Below are 26,382 nucleotides of genomic sequence, written 5' to 3' on the forward strand. Positions count from 1 at the left end.
GTCATTTTAGTATGGCGTGGGAAATTAGTCAAATGTCACACTTTTTGAGGTACTTACTATTTTTTCACTACACTCGGGCTATATCACATAATAAATGCTAGAGAATAAAAGATAGAGGACTTATATGAGTATACAACATCCAACACAATATTTACTTAATTTCTATCCACAATACATATTTGTGTAATACTTAGAATCTCATTTTCAATTTAGCCACTAGGTAAGCTACTCGTAATGTGTTGTGTGCCCCATAAACGGCTACTTAACGCCTAATCCCACTTATTTAAATTATAAACTTAATAGGACCCTAACGTAGGTAGCTAAGTAGTATTGACAGATAAACAACAATTGCTGCTCCCGATTTCTAAGATAGTCATCAGGGACACACATATCAACACTAACAAGAACGGCACAGTTCTCGTTTATACAACCCATGAATCGAAAAAAAAATGTTTTAACGTTTAGAATACGGTAGGTATTTAAATAAATATAGCTAAGAATAAGTCAGTCAGATAAACCCACGGATAGTATCAATGTAACTCCAATTAAAGGAGTAACCATTCCTTTTGAGCGCTCTCCACCATAAGACCGTACTTCAACTGTTGTGAGACTCAAATAATAGACCTATTATCAAGCCTGATGCTGAGCTAAGGAGTTATAATAAAGTTTTAATAGTTGGAATACTCATACCAATAATTATTATTAGGTGCTTGCTTAAATGAGTGGGTTTGTAATAATAAAATCAAAAAAAATCGATACGGTAGTCTGAAAAAAGGTGTCTACTTTTATTTTAGATGAAATTGAAAACAGAATGATTTTTTCAAATTATAGAATACAATACATAACCATTGTTACTTATTTATATTTTTAAGGGAAATGGACCAGTACGTTGTAACGAGTGTAGCCGAGACGTAGTCAAGTGCATATCCAAAACAGAATATTCACCTTGCAGAATTCCCATTTCTCTACCATGTCCAGCTGGAACATATTGTAATGTCAACTATATACCGTATTGCCACAAAGATTTAATTCCATTATGCCTCTAACAGTCTAACATAACGTTTCCTTAGTACTGGTTTGTGATCTAGACCACTCTTACCAAAAAAACTTTTTACGTATAACGATCATTGTTATGTTACATATCCAGTGAAAAAAGACTAATTTTTTTTAAAATAAACTAGTTGTAAGTGTATTTTTGTTCCAAATCCATAAAAATAATACAAAACATTGCATTGGCTCCATATCCGGATATAGAGCAAGCCAATAATAATAATTCAATACGCTATGATATAATTTGTATTGGCTTGTCCCATACCCTTCCATATCCCCCCTACAGATGACAGGGGCTGATATTTTTGACTACCAAGCCATTGTAGCTTCTTATGCTTTTACCAATATTTAATTCAGAAAATTAAAGCATTTACAATAGGAAAAATAATCTCTTCTGTAAATATGTTCCATCAGCAAACGAGAAAATCGTTGAGATGAAAAATCCATGATGAAGTTATGTCATAAAATGATAAGGATTTTTTCAAAGTACTATTTGCATCTTAAAAAATAATTAATAAGGGTTTTTTCTGGAAACTATTGTATAATTCATTCAATTGCTTTATTTCCCTTTATATTTCTTATTTTTTTTTTGATGATATTGTATTATTATTAGAAATTTATATTTATATCTTTTTTAAATCTTTACTTACTTAGCATAAGATTTTTTTCAATATTCTTATTGTAACAATTTTATTATCGTAATAAATAAAAAAATGATAAATATAATAACCTATAATGTATTTTTTATTATTGACGAAAACACAGTAACAATGAAAAAAAATATTACGCGTGTTGTAACCCGAAAATATGAAAAAATATTACCTTAGTTTGTTCTATATCCATAATTTGTACCATATTCACAAAAATACGAAACATACACAATAACAATGAACATGGAACACAAAAATAACGTAAAATAAAGCATAGCGGTGCATCAATACCATGCGAAATCACTATTGATAAGAGTTCCTACTGAATATAATTAATAACATCCCAACAGAAAGCGTGTTTCTCAACCAAGTATGCATGTCTTCATGTAATGCTTATTTCCCGCAACTTATTCAAGTTATTAGAATTGGAGATCCAGAGATTGCAATTCCTCTTTGTCAAGAATAAAATAGTCTTATTTTTATTGTCATGTAGTTTATAAATAATATTTTAGAGATTTTTTTGATAATTCATTTCATTTCTTAATAAAATTAACGACTTCGTCGTCTGATTTTTTCGCCGCTCGAACTTGTCTTCTTAAGAGAGGACATGCTCAGCGTAGGTCAAAATGGCGCTTTTGTTCTATTTTCAAAGGATGATCCAAAAAAATGGATCAATCTATTTATAGACAAGTCCATTTAATAAAAGACATTTCAACATTGTAGTAGATATCTATTTATTTAAAAATAATGCAAACAGAAATTCCTCAATACCCCTTTTTCCAATGCGAGCCGCATGGCTGCTTTTAAGTTTACATTTGTCAACTGGCTTCGATATTTGTTTTTTTATGAAGTGCATTACACTGAATGATCTTTCACAGTATACAGTAGTAGGAAAAAATCGACAATAATAATAAATCAATTCTTGCCAATTCTTTGAATTCACTTTATCCATAGAAACGGACTATTTCACATCTCCTGATCTCATCCATGATCTCATCACAAAAACATATTATGGATCATTTGAGCGTGGAAAGAAATTTAAGACAAGTGATGTGTATTAAGGTGGTACATGCTCAGCGTACGTCAAAATGGAGCTTTTATGCTAATTTCAAAGCATGATCCTGGACATTCCTTAAATGTTGTAGATAATCTATTTACATAATTTTCATGCCTTATTATCTATGTGCCTTTAACACCCACGGTGGCCGCGTGGCTTAAGCGCTGGACTATCACGCCGTGGGTCTCAGGTTCGAATCCTGGGTCTGGCAAGTACACATATTGTTTTTCAATTTGTGTGTGAGTCAGGGTATGGACCTAATAGGTTGAGCAAGTGGGTGACGTCCATTTCTCGTAAAAAACAAAATGAGTTAATACAACCCTCTACTCTGTGGAGGCCCATATGATCATATTAGGATCAGACATGGTCGAAAAAAAAATTATCCCATATATTTATTTTGAACATTTGATGACTGCATAAAGTATTTTTATAACATAAAATAGTATTCTTTTAAACCTCTCGCTCTAATGTTTTAGAATATAGTCATATTTCAGTACGTCCATGTGAAGTGGTGTTAAGATTTTTTATATTTATTAATTTTTAAAAGCATTTATAAAACCATTAGTAAAATTTATATCGACATTATTATAGTGAAATATTTACGATAAAAAATTATATTGATAATCTCTGTGATCCCAAATTTGACAAGAATTGGGCATTTTATTATACAAAAAATGGGCAATATTAACACATTTGAAGATAATTCTAAAGATAGTCATTATAAGTTATGTCTTTGACCATTCAAGTGTGATAAACATCCTACGAATTGACCTAAGAATAAGGTAGTGTTTTTTTGAAATACGCCATTTCTTTTGTCATCCCCCAGTAGTTAAGATACAACATACGGCCGTAGCCATAAATTGACAAACTATAATTGAAGTAGGGAGTAAAATGATGTTAACGCGCGTGTTTGAACATGTACCTAACCGATTTTTTTTAAAAATGTGTGTTAGTTCACAGTTTTAACACGTAGCCAAAAAGATGTTGTCTTACAATAGTTAAAAAAATTGTATACTGTCGTTTTTTTGCATATAAATAGGTTAGTAGTCACAACGTCTATCAAGTACTCTGAAATCACTGACCAGTATAATAGCGAAAATATATTTACTTACTTTTCGTTGACAAAGAGTTAAAAAAATTCAATACTTATAAATTATTAAGGTGTTTAATTACTTTGATTTTGTTTGTTGTAATGTTTAATTGATTTGAATCGGCAGTGAAGATAAATGCCTGATCTAGTACTATTGTTTTGCTGGTGAATTAAAAAAACAAATAATTTAAAAAATATGTTTTAATTAGTTATATTTGTTGTCATTTTAAGCCTATAGAATGCAATATTTAAAAAAAAAATCTAAAAAACTAAGAGTAATGATATATTATAGAGAAAGCCTATTTTCAGGCAAAATGAAGCCGCGCTTCTAGCGTATACGCGCAGTAGAACAACGATTTTATTATTATCAACTTAACTATGAAACGTTATACCATCGTGTTGCTTCTCAGTACGACTAAAAAAATTAAACATAACATAGTTAACCATATGTTCTAATAAAATAACCTAAAATAATTACCACTAACCTTATATTTAACACAAAAACAATAAATTTCAGCAACACACGCACGCAGTTTTTACATGCATGTAATCAGCCAAATCAATTTTTCCGGCAACGATTACAATTTTTTAAAATTCAGCCGAAGAAATTCTATCTTACTCTAACGCATAGAGCGGAGATAAAACCGTGCCGAATGCTTACTCACTCGCACTTATGGTTAGTTTTTGTTCAGGCTTTGCAAAATATAAAAACTCTAAATATAGTCAAATTTACGGTAATATTATTATTTCACGTATGTAAATGTGTCTTAAAAAATACACTAACTGTATAAACCTTATTTTTTTCAAATTTAAAACCGAAAATATATGTGGAAAATTAGTAAAAATAGAACTTTAAATGCGTAAAAACTAAGTATTTACCTCACTTAACAGGTCGACCCGGATGCCGGCCCCTCTGAGCCTGGGCCCCCAGGCTAGAGTCATGTCAGCCCCCCTCCCACCCTTTGTCGAGGCCATGACCTCAATAACTGACATTTATACTCCAAATGAGGCAAATTATTATATAGGTGTACGTATTCAATAGCGTACATTCAAGCTATACCTATAACAACGGAAAAAAGGAGGACTTTCTCATATACCTGTGGGTCTATTCAATACACAAGGCGGCTATCGGCAGCTATCGATGGTAATTTAGCATAGTTATGTATTAAGATATTATAATTGTTACAATAAGTTAGCCGTCTAAACTGTCAAAACTGAATATTTCGCTCTAAAAGTTAACACAGGGGGTGTTGACAATTATTGACAATTTATATATTCCCTCTTTGCTTACGTTATGTTTTGGACACCATATAAGCTCTGACTTGCTTAGCGGATAGAAAGTGCAGCTAGCTTAGCCGCTAAGTTTTTTTAGCGCAAATTTGATTCTCGTTCGGATTTTTTTTTTTTTTTGTAAAATATCTATTTTAGTGCATGTTGTCTTTATTGTGAAATTTTATAAAAAGTAATATACTTATAATATTTAATGTTCAGTAAATTATTATAACAGTTATATATTGAAGATGAAACAAAATTGAAGTTTAATGGCCAAGCGGTGACTGTGAAAGAACTGTGAAAGACAGATTTTTTCAAATATCTGCTTAAACAATTTAGACAAAAAAAAAAATCCGATAAGTAATTAATTTATTTACAATATTTTTAATGAAAAATATAAATATCAGCAAACAACATTAGTCATATACAAATGGATCAGAGCTGTATGAAGACTTTGAATACCCCTTATAGATAGTTTTCCCATTTGTGTTTTCAATAACATAATATCGTAAAGTGTTCAACACACGTGTGCTACTTATACCTACTTACGTACGCATGTAAATTTTGGAACACTCACGGTTCACCATCATTAATTATTATTGGTTCTGACACTACTTGCGAGTATCGATGCTTTCGACCAATATGATGACTTTTGCTGTAATAACCACAATTTTCCGACCATGTCCGATCCTAATAGGATCATATGGGCCTCCACAAAGTAGAGGGTTGTATTAACAGATTTTGTTTTTTACGAGAAATGGATGTCAGCCACTTGCTCAACCTATTAGGTCCATACCCTGACTCACACACAAATTGAAAAACAATATGTGTCCTTGTCAGACCCAGGATTCGAACCTGAGACCCACGGCTTGATAGTCCAGCGCTTAAGCCACGCAGCCACAATACTACACAATAAACTAATAGATAAAGAAGCAGACAAGGGTGCAAGATGTGACATAGGTCGTCAAACAGATTGAATAGGAATAGGCCGCAAATGTCGCTAGGCGAATGGATAAGCGCTGGGTGAATGCAGTCATACAACGGTATAAATAGGTCTCTCAGCCAAAGTTGAGGCGAGCCATAGCGAATTCAGATACGAAAGATTTTGTGTATTGGTGCATTTCTGAGGCAACGGGCATTGCACAACGTCTACGAGAAATAGCCGTTTGTCTTGCTTATACCTATTTATTGCATTTATAGCGAAAAGACGACAGCATGCGTATACGTTGATGTTCTGTTTAACTTAAGTTAACACATCTATAGCCAAGGGGCACTAAACGATAAGAGGAGCGTCATAAGACCCACTGTTTTACAATTCACACGATTCAGTGGATCTACGAGGTACCGAAAAACTAAGAATCGACAGGTATGAAAGGAACTAAGAGAAGACTTAATTTACCCAGGGTAATTATGATTTATCATCAAACTATCTTAACAAGAAATAAAAATATAATTAATATTAAATTCTACAAGTTTTTAAAAAGGTTTGTCGATAGCTATTTCGGTTGTAACACCGTTATAAAGACTATTCAGATAGGCCGCTTGCCATTGCTTAAATACTACACGTGTATAGATAGACACAGAATACATTCTCTTACTCGTTCCAGCAATATTATGAATTTGTACACTTATTATTAATTGTAATATAATTAATACTTTGAAAACCCTAAGTGGGTTTTTTAATGGATATCAAAATTTATCAAAATTACAGTGTTCGAGATTGACATTATTAATCAATTAAAATATTATTTGTATAATTGTATTATTCGTGTGTTTAAATTATATTTAATAGTCGCGACGAATGCATTACCAAAATTTCATTAATTATGTGATTACAAAACTATCTTAAGGCTATCCCTCAGCTAAGGCATTGTCTAAAAAGATCGTGACTAGGCGATACGCGGATCGTGCAAATGACGCGCGCCGAGCGAAATATATTTTGTCATAAAAATTCAACATGCGTCCCTTTTATGTTATGTTTATTATTATATTCGTAATACTAATAGTTCATTCATTGACATGTTTTCTTTTTCAAGTACATGCGAAACGTTTTTAAGTCATCTTTACACGATTTAAGAATATGTTCCTGCGACGCCATCACAAAACAAATTGACGTGCAAACAGGTCGACTATCGCTCGCCGAAATTTTGTTCCACATATAGTTGAAAATTATTTGCCGTTTCACTTATGTACGCTCTTAATTTATCGGCGCCTGAAAATTTAAATACAAATAACGAAACCAAAGTTCCAATTAAAAACATGTGTTTTTGGATTGTCAATATATTATATATATATTTGGGAAGCCGTTCAACTCCTTATTATCTAGGGATGTATAACGATTTATAACACAAATAAAAAAAATACAAATAATATACATTTTTGCAATACTGGCCCTCCATCTGACGACAGCAAAGAAGAGACACACGATCTACCAACCAGCTCACGGTGTGCTTTTTTTTCACTGTGGGATTGATACGAGTAGATATATTTAAAAAAAAAAATAGATTGGGCAAATGGCTGACAATTCGTTAAACAATCTGTTAACACAGCAACCCTTCTGTGAAGACCTATGTGACACACACCAAACATGGTTTACAAATAATATAAGTACAATGAAGTCATGCGCGCGCACAAGGTTGGATGGGATTTCTTGCCGCCCCCCCAGAAACGGAAAAGGTTCCCTTCTACGTCAGGACCTCATGACTGAGGATTGTGTTCCGGATGATAAGTATGACCGTTAAACGGTTAAATTTATTAATAAATATCGTGGATATTTTTTCAAAATTACTTCTCCCCCCCCTCAAACCATTTTGCTGTATTTGTGCCTGCTGATATGATCGTATACAATAAGATCTTTGTTTGTATATCCTAGTAATAAAAATATAACGAAGAAGTATTTGCTTTAATTCGACTCTGCTTAGACATTATCCCAATTCTATTTAATATACAATTAAAAAAGTAAACTTGAGAAATACCAAATACCCAGATAACAAAGGTCAAAAAGATAAGTGCATTATGGCATTATAAAACGAACGCCACTATGAAATTTCTAAGACTTAAGGAAACATTATTTAGTCTGAAACATATAAAAATATTATAGTAATATATTTTTGTTTAGTTAAATATTCAAAATAATATTAAATTTCACCATGGATACAAAATTATTTCTCACAGAGAACAATCCAAATAAAGACTTAAAAAAACGTTGCAAAATAAGTCAAACGTGCTCACTGGAACATATTCAAAATTATAGTAAAAATACCAAATATAGTAAAATACTCTGGATTTTGTGTTTTATTTTAAGTTCCTATGCAACGTATAAGTGTGGGAAGTTGCACAGTGAATTGAGTGACCTTAAACTGTTGATAAGTGGAAAAGATGTACTTCAAAGTGATTTTGTGATTAGTAAATTGGAAAATGAGATACTCAACAGGATCCAGAAGAGGATGTCAGGTAAAAGTTATTTGATTCCAAGTGAATCGGAAAAGAACATTGCCTCTAAGGAAGGTAGTATTTATTTGACTAGGAAATCTATGAACTTGCCTCGGTGTAACTGTGTTAAAGGTTTGTACATATTATTTTTTCTTTATTTCTATATTTCTCAGTTTAGTTATAATATTATTTTCTGATATTTTTTAACTTCTGCAATTTACCACTTATTGGTGGGATGTCAATTAATAGTGAGGAATGCGACTAACAATATTCATATCGCTCACTTATAGAATTGGCCCCTCTGTCTAGCGGTTATCAGTAGCGGGTTTAAGGACGTAGAGGCCTGACACACTGACTTATTTCAAAACGATAAAAATTACACTAAACACCAGAAATCACATCCTTTTATCAAAACGAATTATTATCAAGAGTAACAGTGGTACAAATAATAGCATAAGTGGTTGAATTTTTTTGTATACAAGTAGGTATGTATCCGTTTGAGTGATAATGTTATGGACCTGTTTGATATTGTCTGAAGCGATTTTTTTGTGCTTTGGGCAACATATTATTCTCGATTTGTGAGAGATAATTTATGCATCTTTCAATTTGTTTTTGTCCAATTTGGTAATTATTTTGTGGCCTCCTTTGAAATTTTCTAATAAATCGATTGCGATATCTGCGTCAAAGAAAATCGACCCTGGCGGTGATTCGTTTTACTCCACTCTGAGCTATCTCTATATACCACGGTGCATTTTACGAAAATCCCCTAACTTTAAGGGGCGTTGTTATCATCTTAGTATTATTAATTAGTATAGTATACTTTTTGAAGTCTCCAAGATATATAATATATAAATTAGGAAGGTGAGAGATACGAGTGATATATTATAACGGTGCTCGTAATTATATATAAATGAATAATAATTGTCCATTATTTAATGATTTAGGAGAGAAAGGTGAAAAGGGGGAAAATGGTATCGATATGATACGATACACTAAAATAAAGAATGATTCACTTTTTGAAAATGGCCATGGTGGAACCGAAGAAAATATAAGACAAGCTCAAAGACTACAAAATAACGACGCTCAAGATTATTTTAACAATAAGGTAAAAAGCACATATCAAGTTACATTATTTAATTTCATAGTAATTTTAAAACACTTAGTATTTCTAAAGTTATCTACAACTATTTAGTGCAACAACCCGCGCGCATGGTTGTCGTGTGGTATTATAGCAGTTTTCACTAGAATCGTGGGTGAGTTCCATCTCGCAATTCAACAAATAAAAATGTACCTATATTGTATTTTTCAATGTGAGTTCGATCCAATTCTAGTATGCTATGAGTTTTATCTTAAGCTTACAACCATTTGTCATGAAACAGTATGTTAATATAATTTTATCACCCACTATGTTCAGGAGTGATCAGAGTTTACAAATATAATATATTATATTATTACTAGCTGACCCGGCAAACGTTGTTCTGCCATATAAATTATTTCTAGTGAATATTTTGGTTGTTAAATAAAAAATAACGAATGTATCGTAAGTGTGTGGGGATGGGATCTATGACAGAAAGAGGAATAGAGCGCTGTAGACGATGACCGCCGATAAAAACAAAAAAACATCAACCATTCATTTTCTCAATTTAAAATGAGTAATGATGTTCATAATGAATGAATTACCTGTGACAGGATCTCGTTGTTTAATGTTTATGCAATATCCGTCTTGTCCCTTCCAGAAAATTATATTATTGAACGATATTGAAGAGCTTCGTATGAACGGTGTGTGTCAGCGATAAACTCCAGATTATTGTTTCTTCTTCGAATCACGATTTCTCGCGTCGATGTGCGGTCGCCAGCCATGATTCCAGCAATGTCGTCAACAACAGTCGCATTGAATCGACGTACGTGCTCTCCAGCTGGTGTTTTATCAGGATTGATGGCAATGGCGTGATTGTCACTTTGCAATTCGTGTATGTGTGCTTTGAAGAATTTCAATAATTCATTGTGCTCATTCAACAGGGCGTCCAGTTCGCCGACGATGCGCCTGGCATTAGGCAAATTGAGAAATTGAGCCGCAACGTGCATCCAGATGATTGATGTCCTCACCGCCGCGCCGCGTCCATAAAGTAGATTTGTAAAAATGTATGTGGTTCGTTTGGCATTGGCAGCAATGAGCCTACTTTGTGGTATACTTGGCCTTTGATTTTGAACGTAGAATGGAATTGTTGACCATTTATTGTGAACTATTTCTGTTGCTCCGGACGAAGTCATTTGTAAGCATGAATTGAATGTGCGAATGGACTTCAGGAACAGGTTTGAATCTGGAACCGTACCGATGAGCAAGCCGTTCAATGGTTCTGGTGGTATCTCAATTTCTGGTAGTTGCACTTTTCCTGATGCGCAACACATCCCGGCTGACTCATGTTTGAATTTGAGCGCATGACAATGGGAACATTCTTTGTCCATAGCACCAATCAGCACTTTCAGATGAGCGGAATATTCAATATCTGGCTCGTACTCAAATGCAAGACGAAGGAACGAAGCGGATGTAAATGTTCGATGTACTTGTTGGCGTTGTCGGTCATTTGCTCTGCGTGTGTTAACTACGAACCGGCGCGCTTGGCTCCATTCCAATTGTCGTTGTTGATTTCGTTCAACTCGTGCCTCTTGTGATTGAGATGCACGCAATTGCGACATGCTTACACGCACGTTTTTGTTATCTTGTTGGATTTGTTCGTCTGTTCTTTCTGCTGTACTATTTCGCATGTTTGTTGCTTTATTCGTTCGACGGCCCAAATGGCCCCCCTTGCGTCTTGCTGGCATTGTGCACTGTAATACACGCACATAAAAATAGATAAATTAAAATAAATCGTACAAAATTTTGCACGCACTGCGTTGTGATATGCCGAATGAAATGTCAAAATGACGCGACGTTTCTCTTGAATTCTTCTCGGACGTAGCGCCATCTGTTATTCAACAACATAAATAATTTCGTTCTGTTTGAAATACGAACGACGGTTAAATTTGTTCATACAAAAATAATAAAATCGCGATTAAAAAATGGGAGGATGGGGGTAGGAGGGTGAAAATTTAGGGTTATAGGTATTTTTTATGCCAAATAAAAAAAAAATTCAAAAAAAAAATAAAAGAAAATTTTTCTGGATAGAGTTACCCTAATCACCTAGCGGTATGAAATATACTTGTTGACCTATTCTCATACCTAAAAAATATCATAAAAATCGGTCGAGCCATTTCGGAGGAGTTCGACCACAAACATCGTGACACGAGATTTTTATATATTTAGAGAAGATATAAATTAATGGTGACTGGTCATTACTGCATTATACGGGGCACATTAGGCTCCATAAGATTAAATTCTGCAGTAGCTTCATTATAAATTTGATGTTTATAAAATTTCGTCGGACTTTATCTATTACCGTGCAAAATCAATAAAAAGATAAAACAAAAAAATCTGCCTAAAAAATAGATTATCACCATTTAATAAATTTTCTTTATTTATTTTCAGAAAACCCACATATTAAACAGACGAATTCGTGGAACAAAAAAATCTGATAATGAATTAGCTGATATTATTAAGGTAACTAATAAATGTTTTTTTGGAAGTCTTATGTGCGTAATATAAAAATTCATAGAAATAAGTATATTATCGAAAAAAATGTTTATCGCAGGTTTGTTAAGGTGAATATTTATTTTAATTATTAATCTCATACTTTTACATACTGGCCTCGATAGTATAGATAGTAGATAAGTAACGATATTTTTTGTAATACTTACAATATTTTTTATAAATACAGGATTTGGAGGCAGCTGGTTTAGGCTTATTGGCAGAAGCTCTCAAAAATATTAAGGTACGTACGTAATAATTAAGTTTATCCAAAGAATATTTAAAATAGTCCATTTTTTAAATTCTGTTTTCATTATTATTAAATGTTTAAAATATGCCAAGAAATTTTAATGAAAATAATGAAAAATTGCGTGTGCCTACGTATTATGTATTAGATTTATTATATTTATTATCTTATGCAATAAAAAGAGTATATATAAATTTAATTAATAGTTTATTGTTAATTTTGTTTAGGGGGAACCTGGTAAACACGGAGAAAATGGTCAAATAGGAGTTCCAGGAATGACAGGCTCAAAAGGAGAAGAAGGAATGACTGGACCTCCAGGACTCAGAGGAGATACAGGGATTAAAGTAATATTATAGTACCATTACAAAGTCAAACTCTTATTAAATTTATTGATAAAATTAATAAATTTGCTGCTCTTATTCCACCGATCAATAAATGTAAGGTTCATTATTTCCGATGAATTAATTTAAAATTTTGATTATTGTTTAATTTAATAAAACGCATTTTTTTGTATTACTTATTCCACTTTTGATCAATAAATTAGGACCGGTTTCGTCCGCCTCAGAGGGACAGTTAACAAAGTAAAAGAAATTAAACTGTAGAGTTTATTGATTGTTAGTAATGCAATATAATGTAATTTAGTCTAGATATTATTTTTTTCAATTAATCTTTATATTAGGGAGAAAAAGGTGAACTTGGACAAAGCGGAGCTCTGGGAACTAAAGGAGATCGAGGAATATCAGGAATAGCAGGATCAGCTGGAATAAATGGAGTACCGGGAGAAAAGGGAAACGCTGGAATCGTGAGTTTTTTGTGTGTGATTCGTTTGCTTAGGTACTACTGCATTTATTTACCGCACCTCACTGATGCATTTTAGCACACACGCAGAGAGTAAACACTCTAGTATATTATATTATGAGTATATTATGTTGTATTCTCTAGTTCATGTGGTTTGGCGGAGGATAGGTATTGCAGATGAGATAGGGTAGTATTGGTTCGTAATGATGGAGGAGGCGAAATTTTATTTACTGTATAAAATAACTACAATGGTACAAACGATGCAATATATTAAATATAACGGTAGTTCGCTTCCATGTGGCTTTGACGGAAACTTGTAATCGAGTGAGATATCCAATCGATTCTGACCTGCTTTTTTATAAGTACATATTTTCACTATAGGCGGCCATATACGTACAGTTTTTGTAAGAGGTTGAACATGCCAGTTAATACGTAATGGCGGCCATACAGTTATCTTTGGTAGATAATCTGCTGCGCCCATAGACGGACACTTTTCGACCTGTCAGATGTGTGCCATGTTCAAACTGCCAGCGACCCCCTACTCCCGTGTTTTTGTAAAACTGTTGGAATTTCAACTAGCCGAAAGTTCTCGGGTGACGTTAGATGTTGGTAACGTAAAGTAGAATATACCGCGCGATACAACTTCGGCTGGTGTTGCTTGTTATAAAATACAAATTCATTTATTATTAAAAATGTAATAATATTATGTACGCGGAGATCGCAAATATTATATTTTATTTATTTTTACGAGAGTAAAACAAAGTAATAGTTATTTATGTAAACATATTATTTTATACAATATAATATAAATGTTAAAATGAAAGTTATTGTGAAAATATAGACTAATAACTCAGTACTCAAATTTTATTTATTGTATGTAGTGAATATTAAAAATTATTAATTTAAGACGTTCACAACATAAATTAATATACCTAATTGTGAATGACAATGTCGCTTAATCTAAATAAAATTTAAGTACATGTATATTTTAATAATATCATAGTAATTAATTATTATACTGATGATTGATGTAAATATAATTTTGTGGCATGTTTAAATTTATTGTATATAAAATCAATAACTTTATAAATATTACCGTTTTCTTACTTAATTAATACTGTCCATTAAAGGGAATAATTTATTCAAAAGAAAAGATTATATTTTATATTTACACGAATGTGTATAATATTGTTTCGGTGAATCGATAAAATACACAATCCACTAGCGAAATCATGATTTATTTTACCAACGTTATAGGTGTGTATTTTATGTCAATTTGTTTCTAATAAAAACAGTTATAACCATAATAAATTCAAAGTAAAATTATTCGTGCATCAATATCGTTCAAGTATACTCTACCTAAAACTAATTGAAACAATACCCCTGTGTAATATCTCCGCGAACCTAACCTCCATAGTTTTTGACACTTGCTCTGCCACAGACAATAACTGTACGTATATGGGCACGTCTGTTGACAGTTCGACAGATTTAAATGCGGTAGTTAAACTGATCTGTGGAGTGGCCACTAACGTACAGTTATTGAACAGTTATTTTCTGTGCCATGTTCAACCTGTTACGAAAACTGTACGTATATGGCCACCTTATGACATAATTTATATTGAAATGATGATGAAATAATATTAATTCGCAATGTTATAAAACTGCAGATCCGCTACCTCATAACATTAGAAAAACATATTACATATAAGTACTGACTGATTCTAGGTGAAAAATGTTTACAGCCACATTATATAATAATAATATTATCAATCCACCATCTAAGTATTATCGATTTTAGTTCAGAATCCTTATGTAATGATGCCAAGCATTGACGATCCAAATTGTATTGATTGGATTGCGTAGCCGATTGAAATCCCGGCTGATTGGCCTGACAAAGGACAATAACTAATTGTGTTTGCGCTATGACTATGAGTGATGTTCATAAAATATCACTTCCAACATTGAGAGTACCTTCATTAAAGACTGAAAAATATGGTTAGTAAAAAAATATTTACTGATAGTAATATTTTTATATCAATTACTTATATTTTTTAGGGAATCAAAGGCAACAAAGGTGACAGAGGAAACGATGGAATCAATGGGCTTAATGGTCTCATGGTGAGAAGAATTATTATTATTTATATTATATAAGTATAGATGTATATGTTACACCGAATGTGTGAAATTATGTATTAGATGAAATCGGCTAATTTTGTCTAATTCATGAAAAATGCGAGCCCGTTGCCTTATTCATGAATTCGGTAAATTATCTGCCGAGTGCGTGAATTCGGCAGGGTATGTTATTCCTAAACTGTCAACATGACAGTAGAAAAAGTAAATTTAATACGGATGGTTTTATTAGTTATAATTGGACATAATATAATATTATTATCATTAAGTTAGGTTAGGTTAGGTTTTTTAATTCTGAATTAGACTAAATGTCCATTTTGAGGTTAGCTAACAACTGTCAACAAACTATCAAATCATACTATCTCAAACAAACATTTTTTTTTTGGGCATAGTAAATGAATATGAACGTCACTGTAGTTATTGATTGGTATATTTTTATATAATCAAAGACATTTTTTGACACATTTGGTTCATTTGATTAGTTTCAAAAAACACCACCGGAGCGCCACCATCTATTTTGACCAATGCATGAGCATTTGACACATTTGGTTTAGTTGCAAAAAACACCCTAGAAACGCCACTATCTAATTTGCCCAATGCATGAACTAGGCAGAAAAATTAGTGCCGAATTTTCGCACTCCTTTGCAGATATTTTGCCTTATTCATGAATAAGGCAACGGGCTTGCGTTTTTCATGAAATAGGCAAAATTTTGCCGATTTCATGTAATACGCAATTTCACACATTCGGTGTAACATATACATAAGACCAAATACGTGCCAGGGCCACCGTAATAATTGAAAATAAGTCAATACATAATATAATATTTACTGTTGAGCCTGGAATGTGTAAACTATAAAACCTAATTAATATTTTAATAACCGTGTGGTACAGAATCATTGTGTCTTTGTTTTTATCTACAATAAATATATACCTTTGCTCAGTCTCTCTCATGTGCTTATACTATTTCTACCATTAAAATGAAAAAAGGATTTCACCTCCATAAATTAAATTTTAAAGGAGGCAAAAAAAATTTTTTTTATGGTAAATATGATAATTATTAATACTTTGGTCCTAAAATTTCCAATCTGATATTAATTATTATTAAGTCTTTTCCCCACTTGGCTTCCTTCTTTTTTTTTAATAATTATTACGACGTAAATTTAGATAATAATACGGTCTTTGTAGAGTACATCTTTTGGACACACCGTGTATTTAGTCATGTGCAATGCTCTTATCCAATAAAACCTATTTTGAAAAAACTGAGGGTTATATCCTTTTTCGTTTCTACAGTCCATATTCGAAGAGTCGCGGGGTGCTAGATGTATCCATATTTTATTCGATTTCAACGAGTTGCATTGATCAACTTTGATGTATACCTACTTGAAGTGGAAGCAGGTCTATGTGAAGTGGGTTATCAATTCTTAGTTTGATAGTAACAGTGTTGCTTTATTAACTAGTTTTTGTATTTAAAAAAATAATATTTACGATCTCCAATTTGAGTTTCTTATGACAGTAAGTATTCAAGGGTACATTTTGAATATTTTCTTTCCTTCGCGCAGTGTAAATTAAGATTTAGTGGTCCACACGATCATATTTTTAGTGATTATTTCAAATAGTAATGGGTCTTGCTTATATTTCGAAGCTATACCAGCTTCGTTGGAGAATTGTGTTGGATGAATCTTGTCTTTGAGTCAACAAAAGGCAACGTAGTGACGCCGTGCACGTTAGTTAAGCTAATAGTATAGAGCAGTGCTCCGCAACCGGTGTGCCGCGAGACGATGCTAGGTGTGCCAAGGCGCATTGTGTCAAAAAATGCAAATAATTTTGTATATTATACAATACTTACTTAATGGCCAAATTTGCGTGCATGGCTGGTAATATATTTGAGCACCTGAATAAAATTAATAAAAAAATGCAAGGTCAGAATGAAAATATATTAATATGCTTCACTACCATTGGGATATTAAATAAATTTACTACCATTGAAAACAGGCAATGAATTTTGGGTCCGGACCAAAAACTTTGCTGCAAAAGAAATTTCATCATTACTTTCATATAATCAATACGACTGGATTCGAAACCCTTTTGCAACCAATGCCGGAAATTCTATAGAAGCACTAAAATTATATTCGCGAAGAATTTTGTTGAATTGGGGAACGACGTGACGCTAAAAATGAATTTCGCCGATGTTCCATTGGGTATTTTCTGGATTTCGGTTAATAAAGATATCCTTGGATTTCCGACAAGGCTATCGCAGTTCAGCTTCTATTTTATACGACTTATACCTATGTGAGCAACTTTTTTCAACTCAAGCTATAATTAAAAATGATAAGCAGTCATACTTGATGGATGATAAGAACTTCGGGTTTAATAAGGGGGGCGTGGCAGATCAACCAGATAAGTTAGATAAACACAAATTTTCTCTAATGGGTAAAAAAGTCGCCTGCGGTGCTATATTACTATGCTGATACTGATATTTTTAAATATGCGATTATGGAGTGAACACTACCTACTTTAGAGTATCACACTGTCTTTAACCTTAGCAATAAGTAGGAGGCCCGCTTCAGCATGTGGGGTCCATATTTTGATGTAGAAATTGTTTTACCTGTGGTGTGCCGCGGAATTCTGGGAATACCTTTGGTGTGCCATGGGTGAGAAAAGGTTGCGGGGCACTGGTATAGAGCACAATAGATGCAACTTTTTGAATACAGACTGCTGAGCTATTTGAACGTGATAGATAAGACTAGAGTGAAACAAATGCTTTACCCTCACCACGTCACTTTCTGTGACCTCTCTGATAAATTATATATTTCACTAATTTAAGGGAGACAAAGGATATACGGGCTCAATAGGATTACCTGGTTCTAAAGGAGATGGGGGGGCTCCAGGACTTCCAGGGCAAACAGGAGTTAACGGGGTTCGTGGAGACAAAGGCGATCAAGGAGCGATTGGTCACACTGGCCCACAGGTAAGTCTAATAATTGGTTTTAGAATAAATAATTATTAAAAAATTAATAGTTTTCCATTTACGTGATTTTTTATATATGGACATTTACAATACTTTATAGCTAGTCTTACAATGATATGAGAATTTAATATAAAACCACAAATTTAATTTAACCCAGCCAACTTCATTAATTTTAAACCCGTCGCTAGAGAACAGAAAAAACGTATAAAAAAAACAAAACAAAACTAATTTACGACACGTGTTAACATGGTAGGTTTTATCAAGTATTGCTACCGAAATTGAAGTTTGAGTATGTGTACAGTTATAATAATTATTGTCAATAATTGTGTATCCGACCATGTCCGATCCTAATAGGATCATTTGGGCCTCCACAGAGTAGAGGCTTGTATTAACAGATTTTGTTTTTTACGAGAAATGGATGTCAGCCACTTGCTCAACCTATTAGGTCCATACCCTGACTCACACACAAATTGAAAAACAATATGTGTACTTGCCAAACCCAGGATTCGAACCTGAGACCCACGGCGTGTAGTCCAACGCTTAAGCCGCGCGGCCACCGTGGGTGTCAATTGTGTATGATAGGGTCAAAAAACATTAAATACGTTCAATTGTATGGGAAAGAAATAATTATTGGAAATATTACAATATATATATTGAACATACATAACTTGAAAACAACTCAGATATATACCCACTAGAAAAAATCAAATTTGAAAAAAATACGGGATTAGAACCCTTATATCCACTGGTGTCGCGCCAATATGCTTATACCAATTAAGCTACGAGCCTCATACCTAATTCCAATAATTTTAACTAGTAGGTCCTACATGAAATGTTTATCAAATTGCGTTATTATTGACTATCGGTTTTTGTGTTTTAAATCAAGGAATAGTAAATTCTAATTTATATATGTTTTGTACTATTCCATATAAGTCGTTTTTTGCGACCCAGGTTTCGCCTTTCGGCATGGAATAGTAATTACCTTATTGACTTACCGACGTCTGGCTCTCGCAAGTATTTAGTTATAACGTCTACTTGAACTTGCTAACAATTTTTAATAGACTATTTATTTTTATTCAACGAATAATTCACAAGATTTAAGAATATAACATTGCATATATTGTACATAGATAACATGAAAACACCTTAGATAAACCCACTAGAAAAAATCACATTTGCAAAAAAATATGAAGCTCAACGGTATTAATATGAATAGAAGAGGTGGGATTTTTAATGGCAAAGCTGTAGAATTGTAGAGGATTGAAAATATTTTTAATTTATGTGTTAATATGTTGTATTTTTTTTATTATTTGGTACCTATATACCAACTGGCATTCTTATAAATTGTCATTAATAATTACACGCAAGTTAATACTTAATATCTTAAAAAGATTGTGGTATACAATAATTGAAATAGAACTTTCCTGCATATGATTCCAATTTACAACGATCAATAATTTTATTACTGTCCTTAAAATATTCCATAAATAATAATTTAAAAAAAAATCTTTACTATCTTATAATTCTATATCAGAATCAAACAAAATAAAATGATACTTCCATTATCGGTTGGACAACACAATGACATAATATTATTTATTTGTCAGCAAGAAGGTAGGTTAATAATTCCATAGTTTTTTTTTTACTAATTTAAGGGCGAAAGAGGCAATGTGGGTTCAGCAGGTTCACCTGGGTCTAAAGGAGACCAAGGAAGTCCTGGACCTTCTGGACAATCAGGAATTAATGGAGTACGTGGAGACAAGGGGGATCAAGGAGTGCTAGGGCAACCTGGTCCACAGGCAAGTTTCAATACTACAAACTTCCCTAACTGTTTGTCATTGGTGCTTAGGAATCATTTCATGTATATTATATGTGGTCATACACCAGGTTTCCGAGCCAACCAATAGTGTTTTGTTCAAGATGAAAAAGATATATATTACCATCTATATTTTCATTGAACTAATCTTTCTTTCAACAGGGTCCGCAAGGGCCACAAGGTGGATATGGGCAGCCTGGAGCAACAGGAGTTAATGGTAGTCCAGGATTAAAGGGAAATACAGGAGCACCAGGAATTATTGGACCACAAGGACCTCAAGGACACCCTGGTCCAATAGGCCCACAAGGAGCACAAGGAGGCCAGGGACCCCAAGGACTACTCGGGCAACAAGGAGCACAAGGGCCGCATGGTCCACCTGGGCCACAAGGAGCACAAGGACCTTCAGTTAGTTTGATCATGTTTTGTATACTTTTATGATACTCGTATATAACGTATTTGCATTGAAGAAATGATGACCAGGCATTAGTTGTTGTTAGCAAGAGGTAAGAGAAAAATAAAACTAACACGTCGAAGACTAAGTATACCTACAACGTATTACATTTATTTATCTTCTCTTTTAGATAATTCCTCAGGGCTGAGGATCCTGACTACCTTAAAATTCTGTAATCTTTTGGGCGATCAGGACTGTTCATGCCTCTCATTCCTCTGCTTCTCTCAGGGATAAATAGGAAAAATAGACTGCGAATTATGTAATAAAATCAGCGAAATACACTAATGATAGTGATTTAGAATATTTATTTGAATAATCGCGTTAGATATTATCCGAAACTGCCAAACCTTGAATAATACCATAGTGTGTCCACTTCTGAAACGATCATTTTTGTATACCACACCAAAGATATATCAGAAATTTTATCAAACTATAAGATCTGTGCACTGTATAATTACTTATTTCGGTTTATTAACTTGAACTAATTGTTTTTTATTTATATTTTCAGGGGATACCAGGACCTCAAAGAGGTAAATATTATTCATTTTGAAAGCAATTATTCTACTTAATATTATGTAATTATTCGACAATTTAAAAAATCACACGTCTAATCAAAAAATAACCACAACGATACGTAGGTACTATGCAAAATATTATTCAATATGATAAAATGACTACACTCGCGTAAAATTTCTTTTGTAAATACAAATAAAAACATACAAACATATATCATAAAATATCATATGATTTTATGATTTATCATTTGTGATCACTGATCAGTTATTGGAAACACTCATTTTTAAGGAAGACGTGTAAAATCACGGTCCATTTTTTTATTTGTTCGTTCCAAATTTTATCATTTATTTATTACCAACAAAAGCAGACGAGAATAATAGTATAATACAGAAAATCATAAAAACATATACATCTTTATAGATTGTTCAGACTTCATTAAAATAATAGACGCATTTGACTTCGTTTTAATGTATTATATTTAGACAAGTTTAGTTGTAATAGGATAATGAATCTAAAGATTTCTACTATTAACATAAAAAATAGGATAGCTTTGAATAACAATGCATTGTAATTAAAAATAAAGCCCCATTGAAGTAAATATGCAGCCTTGCTTTTATCAAAGTTAACAAAATTGTATAAATACCTACCTATTAAAAAAATTTGGTGGTATTAATTTAAATATATTGTTGTTTCAGCATATTATAGCGAACGAAGACCAAGCAGTGGTGGACGATATTAAAATATATGAAAATGTAGGTACGCCATTTGTTTCAATTGACAGAAAACAAAAAAATAATACATATTTTATTAATTGTGTTACAATAATGACATTGTTTTACATATCTAGCTGATAATGATGAAAGCCTACAGCTTATTAATTTCCGGTTATTTATTTAATCTAGACAGATGATCAGTGACGCCCCATGGAGTTAGGCAGGTGATGCATTGGTTAGGGGCGACACGTTATAAAATATGGAAAATGAGGTGAACGAATACGAATAGTACAACTATTCTATTTTTGTATTGTAATTCTCAATGACGTTTTATAATAAAGGTAAATATCTCACAAGGGGACCTCCAAACCAGTCAGAACCTCAGATGCATGGCTCCCGCATCATGATGAACCGGAACTCCAGGCTAGGATCTTTGGCGGGCTCTCCTACCTATCGCTAATGTTAAAGGCAGTATCATGCTCTACTGTAGAATTCCCAAAATGGTATTCCACGCAACCCCAGTGTTCTGCGAGAAAAAAATAATGCGTATTCCGTATACTTTTCCACTTAAATTGTTGAGTTGTCTGCACTTGGCATCATAATATTATGAAACACGGATCACGACCCCCTTATGTGAGGAGTCTAGATACATGCGACCCAGCACCATATTATATGAATAGCCACTTTCAAAGTCAGGGAACACATACTTAAAAATAATTATAAAATAAAATTATACACGTGAATTATCATTTAATTATATCAATTATCATATCACATCAAATTGTATTGCAAAACCGCATTTTTTAATTGTTGAAGTAAAATAGTCCCGCAGGCGACTTTTTTAAGTATACAAGAAAATTTGTGTTGTGCATTTATCTCACTTAGTTGGTCGACCGGCCACGATGGGCCCACAGGCTAGAGTCTTTTCAGCCCTCCAAGTTTCCAATCATGCCTCCACTACCTATGAACATTGCTGTTTGAGAGATTGTTTCGTGAAAATGCTCTAATTCTCAGTAGATGATATCGTGTATCATATAATTTTTTATTTACCTCTTCTGTTGCACTAATTGTCAGCTTAAGACAGCCAAAAGTAAATAACAAAACAGCTGGGTAAAATGCCTAACAAATTTGCGTACAATTTGAGACTAAAAACTTAAAAGTCAATAATTGGTCACGCTTCGATAATAGTATTACTGACAATTTTTCTTAGTACAATATCGTTAAGCCCAATTAAGATGACTTAACTTATAGAATAAAAATTTTACAGAAGCTGAGAATGAAAGTAACAATTTGATGTAAAATGTATAGCTATTGGATCATTCCCTTAAAATATAGGTATAATAATATTCATTATCAAGTAAGTGAATAATGAACGAAAACAGAAAAAAAATAATGCTGAAAATCGTTAGTGGTAGCGTTTTGAGATTTTGTCTTTTATTCGTTTTAATAACCTTGATTACTTCTCGGGTCAAGAATGATTTATTTAAATGTTTTTAATTTAATATTGATTTTTTTTATTCACAGAACAAAGGCGATATAGTATTGGCAGACGGAATTAAAAACTTGGTGGAGAGGATACAAATTTGACTAATGGGGGGACATGCTCAGCGTAGGTCAAAATGGAGCTTTTGTTCTGTTTTCAAAGCATGATCCTAGAAAACGTTGTAGATAATCTATTTATATAATTTTGAAGCCATATTATCCTTTATATATATTTGACATTGACAAACTATAATTGAAGTAGGGAGTAAAATGATGTTATCGGGCGTGTTCCGGTTAGGTACATGTTCAAACACGCGCGTTAACATGATCTTACTCCCTACTTCAATTTTAGTTTGTCAATTTATGGCTACGGCCTTATGTTGTAGCTTAACCACACAAAAGAAATCGCGTATTTCAAAAAATCACTACCTTATTCTTAGGTCAATAATTATTATAAAGCAATCATTATTCGTAGGATGTTTATCACACTTAAATGGTCGAAGACATAGCTTATAATAAATATCTTTAGAATTATCTTCAAATGTGTTAATCTTGCCCATTTTTTGAATAATAAAATGCCTAATTCTTGTCAAATTTGAGATCACAGAGATTATCAATATAATTTTTATCGTAAATATTTTACTAAAATTATCTCATTATAAATTATACTAATGGTTTTATAAATGCGTTTAAAAATTAATAAATGTAAAAAATCTTAACACCACTGCACAGTTATGTACCGAAATATGACTCTATTCTAAAACATTAGAGCAAGAGGCTTAAAAGAATACTATTTTATGTAATAAAAATACTTTATGCAGTCATCAAATGTTTAAAATAAATATAAAATATAACAAGGCTTCAAAATTATATAAATAGATTATCTACAACGTTTAAGGTATGTCCAGGATCATGCTTTGAAAATAGAAAAAAAGCTCCATTTTGACCCACGCTGAGCACGTCCGCCCTTAATTGCTAAATATTCGTTTGAGCTTATTTAAATTTATTTGAAACTGTTAAATTATTAATTTTATAGTATTTTTTCTGAAGATATGCGCTTTAGTTATATCGAATATTGATTAAATAAATGTCCCTGATAATTACTAGAATAAAATGAATAATAAATGATAAACCAACAATATTAATATTTATTATATAGATACCCTCTCTACCGGGAACTATCTAGAATTCTAGAAATGGCTAACGTTAAACAACTTTGTCTATTCATTTCAGTACATAATATAATAAAATATTTCCTAAATTCTATTTATTGGCAATAGATTAAAGCATATTTATTATATATAAAAATGCTTTTTATTGTAGTACCTACCTATTATAAAGTATTTTTAAATATTATGAGCTTTTATTATAATTCAAGTGCTGACATTCTTTAATTCAGTAAAGTTTAAAATAACTTTTAAGTTGTCGTGATTATAATGACGTGATAACCCATTTGCCATGATAATAATCAGCATAATTCTTAGCGTAATATACTAGATGGCCTGGCTTCCTCTAGAGTCGAGTCATATTTCCATCGACCAAATAATAACTAAGCACTTCAACATGACGTGTCTCCCAATATTACCCATAACTTGGTGTGTCAATTATTATTGTTTTAAGATACTTAAAAGCCTGTCCAACTACGAATTCACCAAAATGCGGAACAGGACCACATTTAACATCAATTTCATGCCACTTGGATCAGTGAATATTTCGTATTCATAATAAAGGGGACCAAGAACTGAATACGTACATACTACATTATATATTAATATGCTTTATGTCTTGGACATAATCTTTTTTATATTTACCCGTCTATGTAGGAAGGATCGAATTAGAACTCGCGGCATTCATATCTGCTTATTATTAAATCACCGTTTTAATAATAAGCAGATAAATCAGAATATTTTTTGTGATATAAACAAAATATCAGATTTGTCATAAAATACACATTTCTTCAATTTTCCTAAATATGCTTATTTATTGGGGGGCGCCAATTTTCGGTTGGCTTTCGGGCGGCAAACATCCTTGAAGTGACCCTGTTTGTTTGTATATGTTTATATTATCATTATTTTATCTCTCAAAAGTGAAAATTTCAACAATAATTAAAAACAAATAGCAGATAATATAAAACAAAAGGTCAACTTGATAAATACTAAATAACACTATAAAACGCATTACTCTACGTCATTTAAACATTATTTTAGTTGATACCTACTTACTGCATATAATAAAACAAACGTAAACCCTAATTATTTCTGATTGATATTATAAAAAAATAATATATTAATGTATTAGATAATATATCAAAATTATTTACAATGTATAAAAATAATCCAAACAAGTTAACGCTTTCGCTGCTGAAGAGATAATGAGATTTTAATTGCCCCCTTTAAAATGCACGTTAATTACATCGATCGGCCGCCTGGTCATTACGCGCCGTGTGCGTCTTCCGCGTCCTAAGTATTAATCGAAAATCAGAGTGATGTTTTATTATGTCAGCAAAAGTTTGAAGAAAAATATTCTTTGAGCAATGGTAAATTCAATAAAATATTGTAGAGTTTATGTGTTATTTTAAGTTTTTATGCCACATTGAGATGTGGTACGTTGCAAAGAGAACTGAGTGAGATGAAGCAAATATTAGAAGACAAAAATTATTTGATGTCGAGTGATCTCCTTAGGGCCAATTTTGAAAATGAATTATTTACCAGAATTCAGAAAAGAATAGAAATAATTAATAATGGTAAAAATATTGGAATTTATTCAATGCCAAATGAGTGGCAAGATATGAATACTTCAAAAGAGGAAACAGTTGTGAAGAGCGGAACAGTTTCAACGGTGCCAAACCGCAATGGCTTAAAAGGTTTGTTATAATATTTTCAAATCTAATCTGAATAAAATTATCTATATTACCTTTTATTTCTCTTTTTGGTTGGCGATAAAATTGCAGTACACTTTCCCATTCTGGACCAGTCGTATCTGATACCCAAAGCTTGCATAGTAAAAAAAAAACCTACCTTTTCCCACGTTTCTGCTGTATTTAACTTGTAATTGGATTATGTGATGGAATAAAAATAAATATCA

The 26,382-nt window shown here is 32.4% G+C and overlaps 1 protein-coding gene across 1 annotated transcript in view; it reads left to right on the forward strand.

Annotated features, from left to right (window-relative positions):
* LOC147073476 (uncharacterized) overlaps nucleotides 1–26,382 on the forward strand; it is a 56,786-nt gene that overhangs the window by 19,074 nt on the left and 11,330 nt on the right. Inside the window, exons 14-26 of the mRNA XM_085945654.1 lie at nucleotides 873–1,038; nucleotides 8,246–8,683; nucleotides 9,496–9,656; nucleotides 12,078–12,149; nucleotides 12,367–12,420; nucleotides 12,651–12,767; nucleotides 13,103–13,225; nucleotides 15,277–15,339; nucleotides 18,177–18,320; nucleotides 19,976–20,119; nucleotides 20,299–20,541; nucleotides 21,096–21,117; nucleotides 25,862–26,161. Coding sequence (XP_085801780.1) covers nucleotides 873–1,038; nucleotides 8,246–8,683; nucleotides 9,496–9,656; nucleotides 12,078–12,149; nucleotides 12,367–12,420; nucleotides 12,651–12,767; nucleotides 13,103–13,225; nucleotides 15,277–15,339; nucleotides 18,177–18,320; nucleotides 19,976–20,119; nucleotides 20,299–20,541; nucleotides 21,096–21,117; nucleotides 25,862–26,161 — 2,047 coding nt within the window. The remainder of the gene's footprint in view (nucleotides 1–872; nucleotides 1,039–8,245; nucleotides 8,684–9,495; nucleotides 9,657–12,077; nucleotides 12,150–12,366; nucleotides 12,421–12,650; nucleotides 12,768–13,102; nucleotides 13,226–15,276; nucleotides 15,340–18,176; nucleotides 18,321–19,975; nucleotides 20,120–20,298; nucleotides 20,542–21,095; nucleotides 21,118–25,861; nucleotides 26,162–26,382) is intronic.

The sequence above is a fragment of the Rhyacophila brunnea genome, unplaced genomic scaffold (assembly GCF_057557595.1).
Source record: "Rhyacophila brunnea isolate RB1 unplaced genomic scaffold, BYU_Rbru_1.0 scaffold_18, whole genome shotgun sequence".
Classification (NCBI taxonomy): Eukaryota; Metazoa; Arthropoda; class Insecta; order Trichoptera; family Rhyacophilidae; genus Rhyacophila; species Rhyacophila brunnea.